This window comes from Chlorocebus sabaeus, chromosome 19, assembly GCF_047675955.1.
Source record: "Chlorocebus sabaeus isolate Y175 chromosome 19, mChlSab1.0.hap1, whole genome shotgun sequence".
In the NCBI taxonomy this organism is placed as follows: Eukaryota; Metazoa; Chordata; class Mammalia; order Primates; family Cercopithecidae; genus Chlorocebus; species Chlorocebus sabaeus.
This window is the reverse complement of record NC_132922.1, coordinates 29,629,933-29,645,477: the sequence shown is the minus strand read 5'-3', so window position 1 is coordinate 29,645,477 and position 15,545 is coordinate 29,629,933. Positions and strand designations below refer to the sequence as shown.

Sequence of the window (15,545 nt, the reverse complement as noted above, 5' to 3'; positions counted from 1 at the left end):
TTTTAGCAGCATCTCTGGCCTCTTGAAGCAAGGAGCACCCCATACCCCTCACTGTGACAACCAAAAATGTCTCTAAACATTGCCACATGTCCCCAGGGAACAACAGAACCACGGTTTGAATACCTACTGAAACAAGGTAAAGGGGCAAATCTACAATTTACTCTCAAATGACTCAGAGTGCGTGGGAGTGCCCACACACATGCACACAAAGAATGATAAAGCAAATGGGGCAAAAGATAAAAAATCGGTGAGCCTGAATCTGGGGTAAAGGGTATTTAGGAGTTCTAACTGGTGGTTCTACAAGAGTGTTCCAGAGACCCCTATGGGTTCCCTCTAGAGGATTTGAGAAGTCACAGTACATTTATTATACTACTATGACATTTTCATCCTTTTCAGTCACGAGTGGAAAGGAGATTTTTCCAGATGCAACATGAAGAGTGATGATCTGTACATGAAATGTGACATTTGGAATATCTGTGTAACTCAGTGAACCAGTATTTTCCAAATACGTAACAAAATCATGCATGAGTATGAGTGCAAGGTAGACTAATGAATTTTAACAAAATAGTATCAAGAGTTCACTGATATGATTTCAGATTCCACACTGCAATTAACCTTTAAGAAACCACCACTAGTTCAAATTGGGAATAGTATCAAAGAATAGCCACAAGTAGCTGAAAAGACTACTAAAATTTCCCTCCTTTTTCCAGCTACATACCTGTGTGCAGAATTTTCCTCATGAACTTAAACCAAAACAACATATTTGACAGACTGAATACAGAACCAGATGAGAATCCAACTGTCTTCTATTAAGCCAGACATTAAAGAGACTTGCAAAAATGAAAACAATGCCACTCTTTTCACCAAAAGGTTGTTTTTTGTTTTGTTTTTTTTAAAGACAGGATCTCACCCTGTTGCCCAGGCTGGAGTGCAGTAGTGTGATCATGGTACACTGCAGCCTCAATCTCCTGGGCTCAAGAAATCCTCTCATCTCAGCCTCTTGAGTGGCTGGGACTATAGGTGCATGCCACCACGCCCAGCTGATTTTAAAATTTTTTGTACAGACTGCAGGGTGCGGTGGCTCATGCCTGTAATCCCAGCACTTTGGGAGGCCGAGGCGGGCGGACCACAAGGTCAGGAGATTGAGCCCATCCTGACTAACATGGTGAAACCTCGTCTCCACTAAAAATACAAAAAAAATTAGCCAGGTGTGGTGGTGGCCGCCTGTCCTAGCTACTTGGGAGGCTGAGGCAAGAGAATGGCATGAACCCAAGAGGCGGAGATTGCAGTGAGCTGAGATCGCACCACTATACTCCAGCCTGGGCGACAGAGCGAGATTCCATCTCAAAAAAAAAAAAAAAAAAAAAAAAAAAAAAAATTTTTTTTTTTTTTTGTACAGACAGTCTCACTATGTCGCCAGGGCTGGTTTCAAACTCCTGGTGATCCTCCTGCATTGGCCTCCCAAAGCGTTGGGATTATAGGGAAAAGCCATCACGTCTGGCCTCACTAAAATGTTTTTATTGTGGAAAATAAACTTATTCTTATGAAAAACGTATAACTTAACATGTAGTGGGTTTACTATTTAAAAATTAATTAATACATTTTCAAGTTTCATATTACAGGCCGGGCGTGGTGGCTCACGCCTGTAATCCCAGGACTTTGGAAAGCTGAGGCAGTTAGATCACCTGAGGTCAGGAGTTTGAGACCAGCCTGGCCAACATGGTGAAACCCCGTCTTCACTAAAAAATACAAAAATTAGCCGGGCATGGTGGCAGGTGCCTTAATCCCAGCTACTTGGGAGGCAGAAGGCAGGAGAATCGTTTGAACCCAGGAGGCGGAGGTTGTAGTGAGCCAAGATTGAGCCACTGCACTCAAGCCTGGGGGACGAGAACAAGACGTCTCTCAAAAAAAAAAAAAAAGTTTCATATTTAAAATAACAATAGATATAACCTATATAAATAAAAAAATGTGTGTAGGTCCTTGGGTTTTTTTTTTTTTTTTTGAGACAGAGTCTCACTGTGCAGTGCTGGAGTACTGTGGCACGATCTTGGCTCATTGCAACCTCCACCTCCCGGGTTCAAGCAATTCTCCTGCCTCAGCCTCCAAGTAGCTGGGATTACAGGCATGTACCACCACGCCCAGTGCATTTTTTGTATTTTTAGTAGAGACAGGGCTTCTCCATGTTGGCCAGGCTGGTCTCAAACTCCTGGGCTCAACTGATCCATCTGCCTCAGCCTCCCAAAGTGCTGGGATTACAGGTGTGAGCCACCACACCTAGCTGATTCTTGATAATTTTTAACATATGTAAAGGGATCTTGGCGCAGTGGCTCATGCCCATAATCCCAGCAATATGGGAGGCTGAGGTGGGTGGATCAGTTGAGCCCAGGAGTTTGAGACCAGTCTGGCCAACTTGGCAAAACCCTGTCCCTACAAAAACATACAAAAATTAGCCAGGCATGGTGGTACACACTTGTAGTCCCAGCAAAACGGGAGGCGAGGCCAGAGGAACGCTTGGGCCCAGGACGGGGAGGCTGCCATCCTGGGTGACAGAGAGAAATGCTGTCTCAAAAAAAAAAAAAAAAAAAAACCAAAAGCCAGGCACGGTGGCTCACGCCTGTAATCCCAGCACTTTAGGCTGAGGTGGGTGGGTCATCTGAGGTCAGGAGTTCAAGGCCAGCCTGGCCAATGTGGTGAAACCCAGTCTCTATTAAAAATACAAAAATCAGGCAGGCGTGGTGGTGGGCGCCTGTAATCCCAGCTACTTGGGAGGCTGAGGCAGGGAGAACTGCTTGAACCCGGGACGCGGAGGTTGCAGTGAACTGAGATGGCGCCGTTACACTCCACCTGGGCGACAGAGCGAGACTTCGTTTCAAAAAGAAAAAAAAGAGGCTAGGTGCAATGGCTCACATCTGTAATCCCAGACTTTGGGAGGCTGAGGGGGGTGGATGACTTGAAGTCAGGAGTTTTAGACCAGCCTGACCAACATGGTGAAACCCCAACTTTACTAAAAATACAAAAATTAGCTGCGCATGGTGGCATGCGCCTGTAATCCCAGCTACTCAGGAGGCTGAGGCATGAGAATCACTTGAACCTGGGAGGCGGCGGTTGCAGTGAGCCGAGCACTCCAGCCTGGGTGACAGAGCGAGACCCATTCTCAAAAAAACAGAAAGAACGAACGAAAGAAAGAATGAACGAACGAACGAACAAAACAAAGAAATGTAAATGGATCCTGAGACCAGAAGGTTTGAGAATGGCTACCTTATACTTTTCTTACAACTTTTATTTTTTTAGACAGAGTCTCACTCTGTTGTCCAGGCTGGAGTATAGTGGCATGACCTCGCCTCACTGCAACCTCTGCCTCCCGGGTTCAAACAATTCTCATGCCTCAGCCTCCTGAGTAGCTGGGATTACAGGTGTCCGCCATCATGCCTGGCTAATTTTTTGTATTTTTAGCAGAGATGGGGTTTCACCAAGTTGGCCAGGCTGGTATCGAACTCCTGGTGAGTAATCCACCCATCTCGGCCTCCCGAAGTGCTGGGATTACAAGTGTGAGCCACCGTGCTTGGCAACTTTTCTTTTTAAAAATTTTTTTCTTTCCTAAACAAGCTAAAACAGAGCAAGTTTTCTGAAAGCTGAAATTCTACAAAACGTTACAAATATGTACACAGAGTGCTCTAGCTTCTCAAAAGTGGGACAATATGAGTTAAAAAAAAAAAAAAGAAAATTAAAATGGACAACACATAAAAAAAAATCCTAGGCCGGGTGTGGTGGCTCACGCCTGTAATCCCAGCACTTTGGGAGAGGCCGAGGTGGGCGGATCATGAGGTCAGGAGATGGAGACCATCTTGGCTAACACGGTGAAACCCCATCTCTACTAAAAACACAAAAAATTAGCCGGGCGTGGTGGCGGGCGCCTGTAGTCCCAGCTACTTGGGAGGCTGAGGCAGGAGAATGGCGCGAACCCGGGAGGCGGAGCTTCCAGTGAGCCGAGATCGCGCCACTGCACTCCAGCCTGGGCGCAGAGCGAGACTCCATCTCAAAAAAAAAAAAAAAAAAAAAAAAAAAATCCTGGGTCTGTAATAGTGTTTTAAAAACAAAGGTAGGATACACAGAAGAGAAAGGTAAATGGGAAAAATCTTCATAGAAGAATGCTAGCTAATACAAGTAAAAGGAAGAATAAATTTAGAAAATTACCATTTTATAACCCCCAATATGATAACTGACAGAAGTAAGTGCTGAATTACTGGGGGAAGCCTGCTGGGAAACAGATTCACATACACCATTCTCCAGGAATCTGTAGTGGTCATGTCAGAAACGTGCAAGCTACATCTCATCAGGAAAAACTCATTGGAAGAATCCACAATGTGAACCACTCTGTGAAACAACTGATCTGTACATTGCAAAGTCTTGAATATCTTGAAGAAGAGAGAAAGGGCAAGACTGTTCTAGACTAAGAATAATGTATGAAACAATTAAATCATGTGTTGAAAACAGAGTTACCTAGACTTTTTTGGGGGGATGGGATGTCATGGAATTAATGCTGATCATTTTATGAAAGGCTAAGGGTACTCTAGCTGAGGGAAGAACACTTTCTTTGTAAGAAGCATTCGTATGCCCCAACGGGTCTAGGAGTGAAGTGGTATATGTTGCTGAAGTGTCACATGGTCTGACAAAAGAGAAGAGACAGAAAAAGAGAGAGGGAGAGAAAGGAAAGAGTAAGAGAGGGAAGGAGGGATAAGAAATATGACAAGATGTTAACAGCTGGAGAATCAAGGACGGGGGCATATGGGTGTTCACTCTACTCTCAATTTTTCTATGGGTTTGATAATTCTCTACATTAATAAAAATGAACAAAATGAAGACAACTGTTAGAAGTAACATTCTCAAGCTACAGGTATTGCAAATAAGAAAAAAATGAACACTCAATTTTCACTTTGGTGACCCTGCAAGTAGAAGGAAAAGCTGGTCATCTTGAAGAACACCCTCTCTGGCTACTTCTCCCTGGAGGGTAATCAAGAAGTGAAGACAGTGGGGGCATCAAAGTCAGAACGGAGACTGCAAGACCAAGAAGCCACACCAGGACAAACGCACACCAACAGCTCCCTTTACAACTGGCACTGAACACTGGCATGCCAATGCTCCTTGTTTAGAATGGCTGTCACGTGGCCAGTCAGAGAAAGAACCTGTTATGTGGGATTATTTGTGATACAGAATTAGAGAGTCAACATGGCATTTTCTCCTCTGAAACATCTGTTACACCAAATCCTTCTTTATAATGGAATTTATGTTAATGAGATTTTACTTTTATAACTAAACTGAACAAATGTAGGACATCAAGAAAAACTAAATGCTTTAAACAAATTCCATTTCCTTATGAAAAAAATCTAATGGCTTATCTGTACTCACAAAGGATGGAGGAAGAGAAAGAAGCCTATGAGCTAATTAGACCTGTTGTTTCATTTCCACTAAGCCTCTCAGGACTATTTCTGGTTCCTGGGCCCTAGATACAAGATCCAATGTCTATTTTTGTTGCTTTTCTTCAAGTATCTTTACATGATAGCAGATGGAACTGTGTTTAAGAATCTTATAAACCTGAGACACTAGTTATAGGTAGTATGTCAGGCCTACTTAACTACTCAATTTTCACACCTTATTCATATATTATTTGCAAATGACAGTAAAAATACTGAATCTCAATCTCCATAGCAGCCCTCAATTTTTGCCTCCTGGCTCATAAACCCAACAAAAAATGTCACACTTCACTTTTTTGGGCTTTTGTAAACTTATTCAACCATTTCTTATGACCAAGACACAGACCTTGCTAGTAGAGTGTGGATGAGACCTGGTGCACTCTCTATAGCCACTCACAGATGCAGAGGAAAGCACTTCATTTGGAAGCAGGAAACCATGGAAATCATATAATTTCAAAGGAATCCACAGCAGTTCCTACTATGTCCACATTTATGTTTTCTTCAAGTACAACAAATTACAATATAATTCTGCCAAAGAGACATTCTTCATTATCAGAAAAATTTGACCTTTATAGAACAGCCCTGGCCCATGTTTACAGAAATACACATTACTGAATAACCTCTACAACAAACCCAGGGCACACCTAACAGTGACAGCGATAGGCAGGACTTCAGGACAGCTGTCCAAGGAGTGAAACACAGACCACTTATGGTAATAGTGACTGGAGAGGCACACCCTCTCCTACTCTACAACTGTCAGCACTATACCAGCTGAGGTAGAGGCTGAGCCCTAGGGCCCAGAAGTTCAACGCCAAACAAAATTTAGACAGCACCTTGGGGCCAGGTGTGGTGGCTCATCCCTGTAACCCCAGCACTTTGGTGCGGGGGCTGAGGTGGGCGGAGCCCTTGAGCTCAGGAATTCAAGACCAGCCTGGGCAACATAGGAAGACTCCCTACTTTTACAAAAAAAATTTAAAAATCAGCCAGGTGTGGCCAGGAGCAGTGGCTCACGCCTGTAATCCCAGCACTTTGGGAGGCTGAGGCAGGCAGATCATGAGGTCAGGAGATAGAGACCATCCTGGCTAACACGGTGAAATCCTATCTCTACTAAAAATACAAAAAATTAGCCGGGCGTGGTGGCGGGCGCCTGCAGTCCCAGCTACTTGGGAGGCTGAAGCAGGAGAATGGCATGAACCCAGGAGGCGGAGCTTGCAGTGAGCCGAGATTGCACTACTGCACTCCAGCCTGGGCGACAGAGGGAGACTCCATCTCAAAAAAAAAAAAAAAAAAAAAAAAAAAAAAAAAATCAGCCAGGCGTAGTGGTGCACTCTGTAGTTCCAGCTACTCTGGAGACTGAGGTGAGGAGGGTCACTTGAGCCTGGAAGGTTGAGACTGTGAGCCGTGATGGTCCCACTGCACTCCAGCCTGGGTGACAGAGTAAGACCCTGTCTCAAAAAAAAAAAATTAAATTAAATTAAATTTTAAAAAAAGACAGCACCTTGGCTCTGACCAGGTAGGCCAACTCTCAACAAGTAGAAACAGAGACTGAGAGGGAGACTTATGGCTTACTGCAATGCATTCAGAAAGTTCTCCTACTTACTGGATTTCTTTTTATGCAAACTTAGTCCTTACCTTGGAATTCAACATAATTTCTGGAGCCCTGTACCAACGTGTAGCCACATATTCTGTCAGGAACCCTGTGTGATCATGGTCTGGATCTGCAACACGGGCCAGGCCAAAGTCACAGATCTAAGAGAGAAAAAAACAGGATAACTTCTTAGAAATTCTAACCTTTCACATCAAAACATCACAAAAATAAAAAAGGCAATAGCAATCATAATGATACTAACTAGTTGCTACCATTACTATGTTGCAGATACTTTCTGGGCATTCTAGAAATTCATTAATTAATTTCCCCAACAACCTGAAAAGCAATCAACATGTTAGAGACCAGGACGCAGGCTGAAGAAATCTTTATAGGACACACTTTAAGAAGCATCCCTACCTTTCATTATCTGCTTAGCACAAAGCAATCTCAATTAGGTGAATTGACAAAAACTATTCTGGGTAAAGTCACCAAAAACAGCCAGTACCCTTTGATGACTGCTGTGAAGATCTGCACTGACCTTCTATTTCTCAGACTCTACTTTCTGTGAGTCTTCTACTTAGTCTATAAATATAAGTATTTCCAAAGAATCTTCCCACTTCCTTCTCCTTCCAGGTAGTCAAACCTACTCCCAAAGCTTTTTTTTTTTTTTAAGTTTCATATACTGAAGAATGTTTTATTTTTAAAAAATTCATAGTTTCTCATTTTCTCCGGTCTCAACCATCTACTGGCCTTTCATCATCTGGCCCTCCAATACCATGGTGTGGCTTATTTTCTTTTTTGGTAGAGATGGTGTTTCACCATGTTGGCCAGGCTGGTCTCAAACTCCTCCTCTCAGGTGCCTCAACCACCTCAGCCTCCCAAAGTGTTGGGATTACAGATGTGAGCCACCAGGCCTGGCCATGATTTTTTTTTAAGGTCTGTCAACACTATAATATCAAAGACTAACCAAATTTACATGACACTAACCAATACAATGCCAACGCTACAAAATAAAAAAGGAGTAGTACTCAGTATAATTCCATACAAAGGAAAATAAAGAAATGGTTCAAGAAAACGTATCTTTTGGGCTGTGTAAATTCAGATTTTCAAAAACAAAGGGAGCCCAAAAGACGTGTTTCATTTGTATCTATCAGAGTCTTTCACAGGCACAGCCAGAATTTTCACATGTTGTGATCCCAGCATCTTGTGACTCCTACTGGGATTTCTGTGGGATCAGTCTAGTAAACAAGGGTACAGACTACTATAGGTCACATTCCCTGGTAGTTACACTAGAAATGTGCTAGCAGAGCCTCCAAATAGGGTCTGTAACCCTGGTGAGTTCCCGTGGTCCTGAAAAATAAAGTCTACAAGAGAGGATCCTGGAAGGGTCCTGAGATGTCAATGTCTGCTGGGTCTTAAGCTTCAGATAATAAGTGCAAAGCATGTTTACAGAAACCCAAAAGCAAGCTTATTTCTGTCGGCCTTGACTGATACCAGAGCCAAAAGTTAAAGGTCTAAGACACTGAAAATAGCAGGTATCAGTAAGGGTTCAAGAGTAAAAAACACTTTGTAACACAGAAGCCATTGGATAAAGGGACGAAATCCTCTTGAAAATTCAAAAGGACCGAAATAACAGGAGGTCAGTGAGGCTGCAAGTTACAAACTTCCTAGGCCAAGGGTCCTGTGGGAATGGGCATCACGGTCACCACAAGGCACTGAGGATGTGATAAATGCGTAGTGATCCCAGAGCTCCAGGAAACACAAGTCCTCTCCTCACGTGGTGTTCTATGTACACTCTCATATGTACATGTCATGTAGTAAGACAGGTAGTTCATGTCATATGTACACTGAACTACCACTGCCTCTTGCCCTGCTTGGACATGCTCACTGTACCAAATCAGTGACATACCATACCCATCTTTGAATGAGATTCTCTCTTCTTGAATTCATATCCATGAGAATGATGTAAACACAGTGCTGCATACTTTTTTTTTTTTTCTGAGACGGAGTCTCACCCTGTCGTCCAGGCTGGAGTGCAGTAGTGCCATCTCAGCTCACTCCAACCTCTGCCTCCCAGTGATTCTCATGCCTCAGTCTCCCAAGTAGCTGGGATTACAGGCGTGTCCCACCACACCCAGCTAATTTGTTTGTATTTTCAGTAGAGACAGGGTTTCACCAAGTTGGCCAGATTGGACTTGAACTGCTGACCTCAGGCCATTCGCCTGCCTCAGCCACCCAAAGTGCTGGGATTACAGGCATGAGCCACGGCACCTGGCCACTGTATACTTTTAAAATATTAGTGAAGGTTGGGTTGGGTGCGGTGGCAAACACCCGTACAATCCCAGCACTTTGGGAGGTCAAAGCTGGCGGATCACGAGATCAGAAGTTCGAGACCAGCCTGGCCAACATGGTGAAACCCCGTCTCTACCAAAAATATAAAAATTAGCCAGGCATGGTGGCGGGCACCTGTAATCCCAGCTACTTAGGAGGCTTCGGCAGGAGAACTGCTTGAACCCAGGAGGTGAAGGTTGCAGTGAGCTGAAATCATGCCACCGCACTCCAGCCTGGGCAACAGAGCAAGACTCTGTCTCGAAAAAGTATATAAAATTCAAATTAAAATAAATAAAATAAATAAAATAAAATAGTTAGTGAATTGTACCACTTTAAATATTCAAAATACAATGTTATGCTTCTGATTCCTTGTGTTAACTTGGGTATTCAAGACGATGCCTGAATTATGCCATGGCCAACAACTCATGTGTGTGTGAGTGTGACAGGTGAACAGAATGGCCTTAAAGACAAGTCCATAAACTGGGAAGAGACAACAGAGAAGGTAGTCTGGTTCTGTTTGTTTTATTCTTAAGGATGAACACTTTCAAGCAAAAATAAGAGCCAATTCTTCCCAGAAATGTTATATGCTTAAAATATTGATTGAGAATGTCTCTCCAAAAACAAAAGCAATCTGCCATAACAGGGCTATGATGATAACCAAAAGAAAAACAAAACACGAGGAGACATAAAAATATTCACTGCAAATTTTCAAGAAAATCATTAAGTGTCAAAGAAGCAGTACAGCCATCCTAAACATAGCTTTATTTGTTTTGTGCCCACCTGACTCTTAGTTGCACTGATCCAGGGAAAGAAGCTGGTTCCATCCCATGTGGAAAGGACATAAACCTGTATCAGAAGGATCCTAAGAGGTGACAGAGTCCAATCCACACAATATCTGATGAAGGAAGCCGTCCTCTACAATACCTTACTGGACATTGGCCACCGTGTTCACCCACCGTGACAAAACCCACTGCTTTTTACACATAGTTCTAGACGGTTCCCCATGATCTACTTGCAACCAACCTTTCCAGCTTAGTGTCAATGACTCCCTATTACTCATCCAATGCTGCAGCCACAGGGAGGAAGACTCAGTGTTTTCGGTAGTAGTTCCTCCCTTATTTTATTTCTGTACCCTCTGCCTACAATACCCTATGTCCAATACAGCCGCTGGCCTCCCACAGGAAAAGCTACCCATCTTCGAGGGCCGGCACAGACACCACCTTCTTCCTGCTGCCTCCTAGCCCCAGCCAGAGCTAAACCACTTCTCTCCTTTGCATCTGTACACCATTTTTTTTTCCATCTCACTTACAGAACATCTCATTATAATCACCTACTGTCTACCAGATTTCTGATCTATCAGTTTTCAGATTTCAAGGGCAGACCCTCATCTCTCTTGTCTGGCATATCTCACGGGGTTTCTCATAGGAGTGTCTGTCGAACTGAAATCCAACAAAAGATTATTGCTAGACATCTATACATACTTAAGTAGCTTTATTAAGCTATAATTCACACATCATACAATTTGCTCATTTAAAGTGTATAACTCAATGGTTTTAGTATAATAACGGTGGACTTACACAACCATTACCACCATCCAATTTGAAAATATTTTTATAACCTCAAAAAGAGACTCCAGTGAGTTAGTATTTCTTCTTTCATTATTCTCCCAACTCCTCCAGCTCTAGGCAATCAGTAATCCACTAATCTAATTTCTGTCTCTATGGATTTGCCTATTCTAGACATTTCATGTAAACAGAATCATACAATATGTGTCTTTTGCGACTGCCTTCCTTCACAGACATAACGTTTGCAAGATTCATCTATGTTGTAGCATTATCAGTGCTTCACTCCTTTCTCTTCTACTGTGTGGATCCACCACATTTTATTTATTCATCATCAGTTCGACATTTAGATTGTTTCTACTTATTGGCTATAGTGAACAATACCGCTATGAAAATTCGTGTTCAAGTTTTTGTGTAGATGCATGTTTTCATTTTCACTAAGGAGTGGAATCCTCACCAACACTTATTATCGGACTTTTTAAATTACAGCCATCCTAGTTAGGATAAAGTTAATTCAATGTAATTTTGATTTGCATTTTTCTATTGACTGATGATGTCAAGCGTCTACCATTCCATGTGCTTACTGGCCATTTGTATATCTTCTTTAGAGAAATGTCTATTCAGATCCTTTGTCCATTTTTTAAACCAGGCTATTTACCTTTTCATTTATTGAGTTATATTATGAGTTCTTCATATATTCTAGTTGTAAGTCTCTTACCAGATGTATGATTTGCAAATACCTTCTCTCATTCTGTGGCTTGCCTTTTCACTTTTTTGATGGTTTGCTTTGTAGCATAAGTTTCTAATCTTGATGGAATTCACTTTTTTTCTTTTGTTGCCTGTGCTTTTGGTGTCATGCCTAAGAGGCTTTGCCTAACATAAGATTGCAAAGATTTACTTCTATGTTTCGTAAGAGTATTAAAGTTTTAGCTTTTAAATTGAGTTCTTCAATCCATTTTGAATTTTTTTCCCCTTTTGAGACAGGGTCTCACCCTGTCACCCCAGATGGAGTGCAGTGGCACAATCTCTGCTCACTGCAACTTCCACCTCCCAGGCTCAAGCAGTCCTCCCTCTCAGCCTCCTGAGTAGCTGGGACCACAGGCACATACCACCATGCCCAGATTAATTTTTTTGTATTTTTGGTATAGATGGGGTTTGCCATGTTGCCCAGGCTGGACTTGCTCCGGAGCTCAGGCAATCCACCTGCCTTGGCCTCCCAAAGTGCTGGGATTACAGGCGCAAACCACTGCACCCAGCCATTTTGAATTAATTTTTTCATCTTTTTGTATGTGGCTATTCAGTTGTCCCAGACTCATTTGCTGAAAAGACTATTCTCTCCCCAATGAAGGGTCCTGGCATCCTTGTCAAAATTCAGTTGACCAGAGATATATGGGCTTATTTACTGACTCTCACTTCTATTCCACTGACCTATATGTCTATTCTCATGCCAGTAGCACACTGTCTTGATTACTGTGTTTTGCAGCAAGTTTTGAAATCAGGAAGTGTATCAGTCCTCCATATGAATTTCCATATGAAGTTTAGGATCAGCCTGTCAATTTCTATAGGAAAAAAACAGCTGGGGCTTTGATAGGTATTGCACTAAATCTGTAGATCAGTTTGGAGAATACTGCCATCTTAACAGTATTAAGTCTTATAATCCACGGACATGGGATATCTTTCCATTTATTTAGGTCTTCTTGAATTCCTGTGCATTTTTTTAGACTGAATCGACATCACTCTATCACATCTAAGATATCCATAAATTTCCCTCCTTGTTTACCTGTGACACCCATTAAAATAGAAATATGTAAATGCTGCATATTTTCAGGAGAACTCTGAGGACTGTAAAGAATTTGGGGTTTTCTTATTTAGTTGGAATGCCATATTAGGTATTAAAGTCAGTGAGGTTAAGTTTCATGCTGCTATCTTTTGAATAAAATGTATTGAAGAAAAATGTTACCAACGAAACAGATGATTTTAAAACTAATACATAATGTACATGATCCTGTTTACCTACATAAAGTATAAAAGTACACATGTATGTAAGAGCACAGAAAATACTTTGGGAGAAAATACACCAATTTGTTTTTTGTTTGCTTTTTGAGGACAGAGTTTTGCTCTGTCACTCAGGCTGGTGTGCAGTGGTGTGATCTTGGCTCCCTGCAACCTCCACCTCCCAGGTTCAAGCGGTTCTCCTGCCTCAGTTCCCACGTAGCTGGGATTACAGGCGCATGCCACCATGCCCAGCTGATTTTTATATTTTTAGTAGAAATGGGGTTTTGCTATGTTGGCCAGGCTGGTCTCGAACTCCTGACCTCAGGTGCTCCACCCACCTCGGCCTCCCAAGGTGCCAGGATTACAAGCGTGAGCCACTGCAACCGGCCACCAATTTGTTACAATAGTTAGTTATCTTGGCCTGGTGCTGTGGCCCATGTATGTAATCCCAGCACTTTGGGAGGCCGAGAAAGGAGGACTGCTTGAGCCCAGGACTTCAGACCAGGCTGGGCAACATACTAAGACTCTACCTTAAAAAAAAAAAAGAAAAAAAAAAGTATCTCTGGGGAAAAAGGAGCAATGGGATAAGGAAGAAGAGGACTATCACTCTACTAGCATTTTTGCCATAAAAATGTTTTTGGGCATTTCTGGTTTCATTTAAAATACAATAATGACAAATATAACTACGCTTCAGTGAAAGAGTTTTTCAATATATATCAGCTTAATAGTTAATAACCTGGCTGACCTTGAGATCACAGGTGGTGTTGAGCAGCAGGTTGGAAGGCTTGAGGTCACGGTGCAGAACGTTAGCTGAATGGATATATTTTAACCCTCTGAGGATCTGGTAAAGAAAATAGCAGATATGGTCGTTGCTGAGGTGTTGTGTCTTCAAGAGCTTGTAAAGATCTGTTTCCATGAGGTCTTGTACTATGTATCTGTTTGCACAGGTTAAGTAAAAACACCAATTAGCTGGTCATATTTAGCAAAGCGTTGAAAACAAAAATGCATCCTCTCTTGACTCTCTTCCCAAACAGTCCATTATTACACCATGAGGCCCTTAAAGGAAAGAAAAAACTGAGGAAAACTTGGTTTCTTTCATGGAAGGAATCTGAAGTCATTAACTTCTTTTAGGTCCTGTGAGATGGCAAGAATTACGGCATTACATCTGACTGATGCAGCTATGGGCCTAGACTGAGATCTGAAACAGGCTGTTACAGAAATTCTGGTCAATCTTCAAGTCTCAACCTCTTTGTTCTCTAAATTGTCCACCATCAACGAATCCCCTCCAAGGTTTGTTGGAAATACTGGTGGCCTGTAAGGAGCACATATTCCCTCCTCTGTTTGGTCCAGTAACCTGTAATGTCACTATTCTTTTTCCTTCTTGTTGCCACTCCCCTCCTCTCCCAAGCTCCTCAAAAGCCAAACATAAAACTTCCAGAAATATAGGTCTAGAAACATACCCTTACTAGTAAATCCAACCCTAAGTCTATTTTCTTACTCTCCCATAACTGTTAAGATCCTAAATAAATAAGACTATGGGCAAGTCGTGCTAAGAAGGGGTTTGTGCGTGTTTTGCTCCTCTTGCTTTCTTGCCTAGTCACTTATTTAACTACCTAAAACTTCAGCTATGGCTACTTTCTTTCTAACAGAAATTAAATTATTAAAGCATTTAGCCTTTAACTTCATCATAGTATTATTTCATTAGCAGTACTTCTGCATTTTTTTTACTCTCTTCTGTGTAAATACTATTCTCTGTTTCTTACATATTTATGCTAGAGGCGGCGCAGCATGGGATTCAAAGGAAACATGATTTTAAAATCTGTCATTTGAGAGAGGCTTATTTTCATGGCAAAAGTAAAGTAGGACCAACAGGTGGTAGTGGCAGGAGGCATTTCACTTCAAATATCACTACAACTTATTAACAGAACTGTTTAAAAATGGAAAGGGCTGCCTAGAGACAGCGAGCTCCCGCACCCTGGAGGGTGGAATACAAATTGGGTAAACTGGTAGGAGTGCTGTAAACCCTCTCCCTTCTGGAAGATCCTCTTCAGTATACTTAACCTCTCTATCTTTCTTTCTTTTTTTTTTTTTTTTTGAGACGGAGTCTCGCTCTGTCGCCCAGGCTGGAGTGCAGTGGCCGATCTCAGCTCACTGCAAGCTCCGCCTCCCGGGTTTACGCCATTCTCCTGCCTCAGCCTCCCGAGTAGCTGGGACTACAGGCGCCCGCCACCGCGCCCGGCTAGTTTTTTTGTATTTTTTAGTAGAGACGGGGTTTCACCATGTTAGCCAGGATGGTCTCGATCTCCTGACCTCGTGATCCGCCCGTCTCGGCCTCCCAAAGTGCTAGGATTACAGGCTTGAGCCACCGCGACCTCTCTATCTTTCAAATGGAGTCTTTGCCCAGGCAGCATCCTCTAGGCTTGTTCAGTCCAGGTATCTAAATGTTGGTCATAGTTAATCACATAATTTCAGAGCCCAGTTGACCTTAAAGATCATGACAACCAGTTCCTTCATTTTAAAGGAGGGGAAACTGAGACCTAAAGTGGTGACCTGATTCTAAGATCAGGACAGTCCTAATTTCACCCGGTAGATAGCCAG

General features: G+C 42.5%; 1 protein-coding gene across 1 annotated transcript in view; it reads right to left on the bottom strand.

Annotated features, from left to right (window-relative positions):
• MAPK1 (mitogen-activated protein kinase 1) overlaps positions 1 to 15,545 on the bottom strand; it is a 106,814-nt gene that overhangs the window by 34,258 nt on the left and 57,011 nt on the right. Inside the window, exons 3-4 of the mRNA XM_007974911.3 lie at positions 13,693 to 13,882; positions 7,104 to 7,220 (exon numbers count right to left, since the gene is read on the bottom strand). Coding sequence (XP_007973102.1) covers positions 7,104 to 7,220; positions 13,693 to 13,882 — 307 coding nt within the window. The remainder of the gene's footprint in view (positions 1 to 7,103; positions 7,221 to 13,692; positions 13,883 to 15,545) is intronic.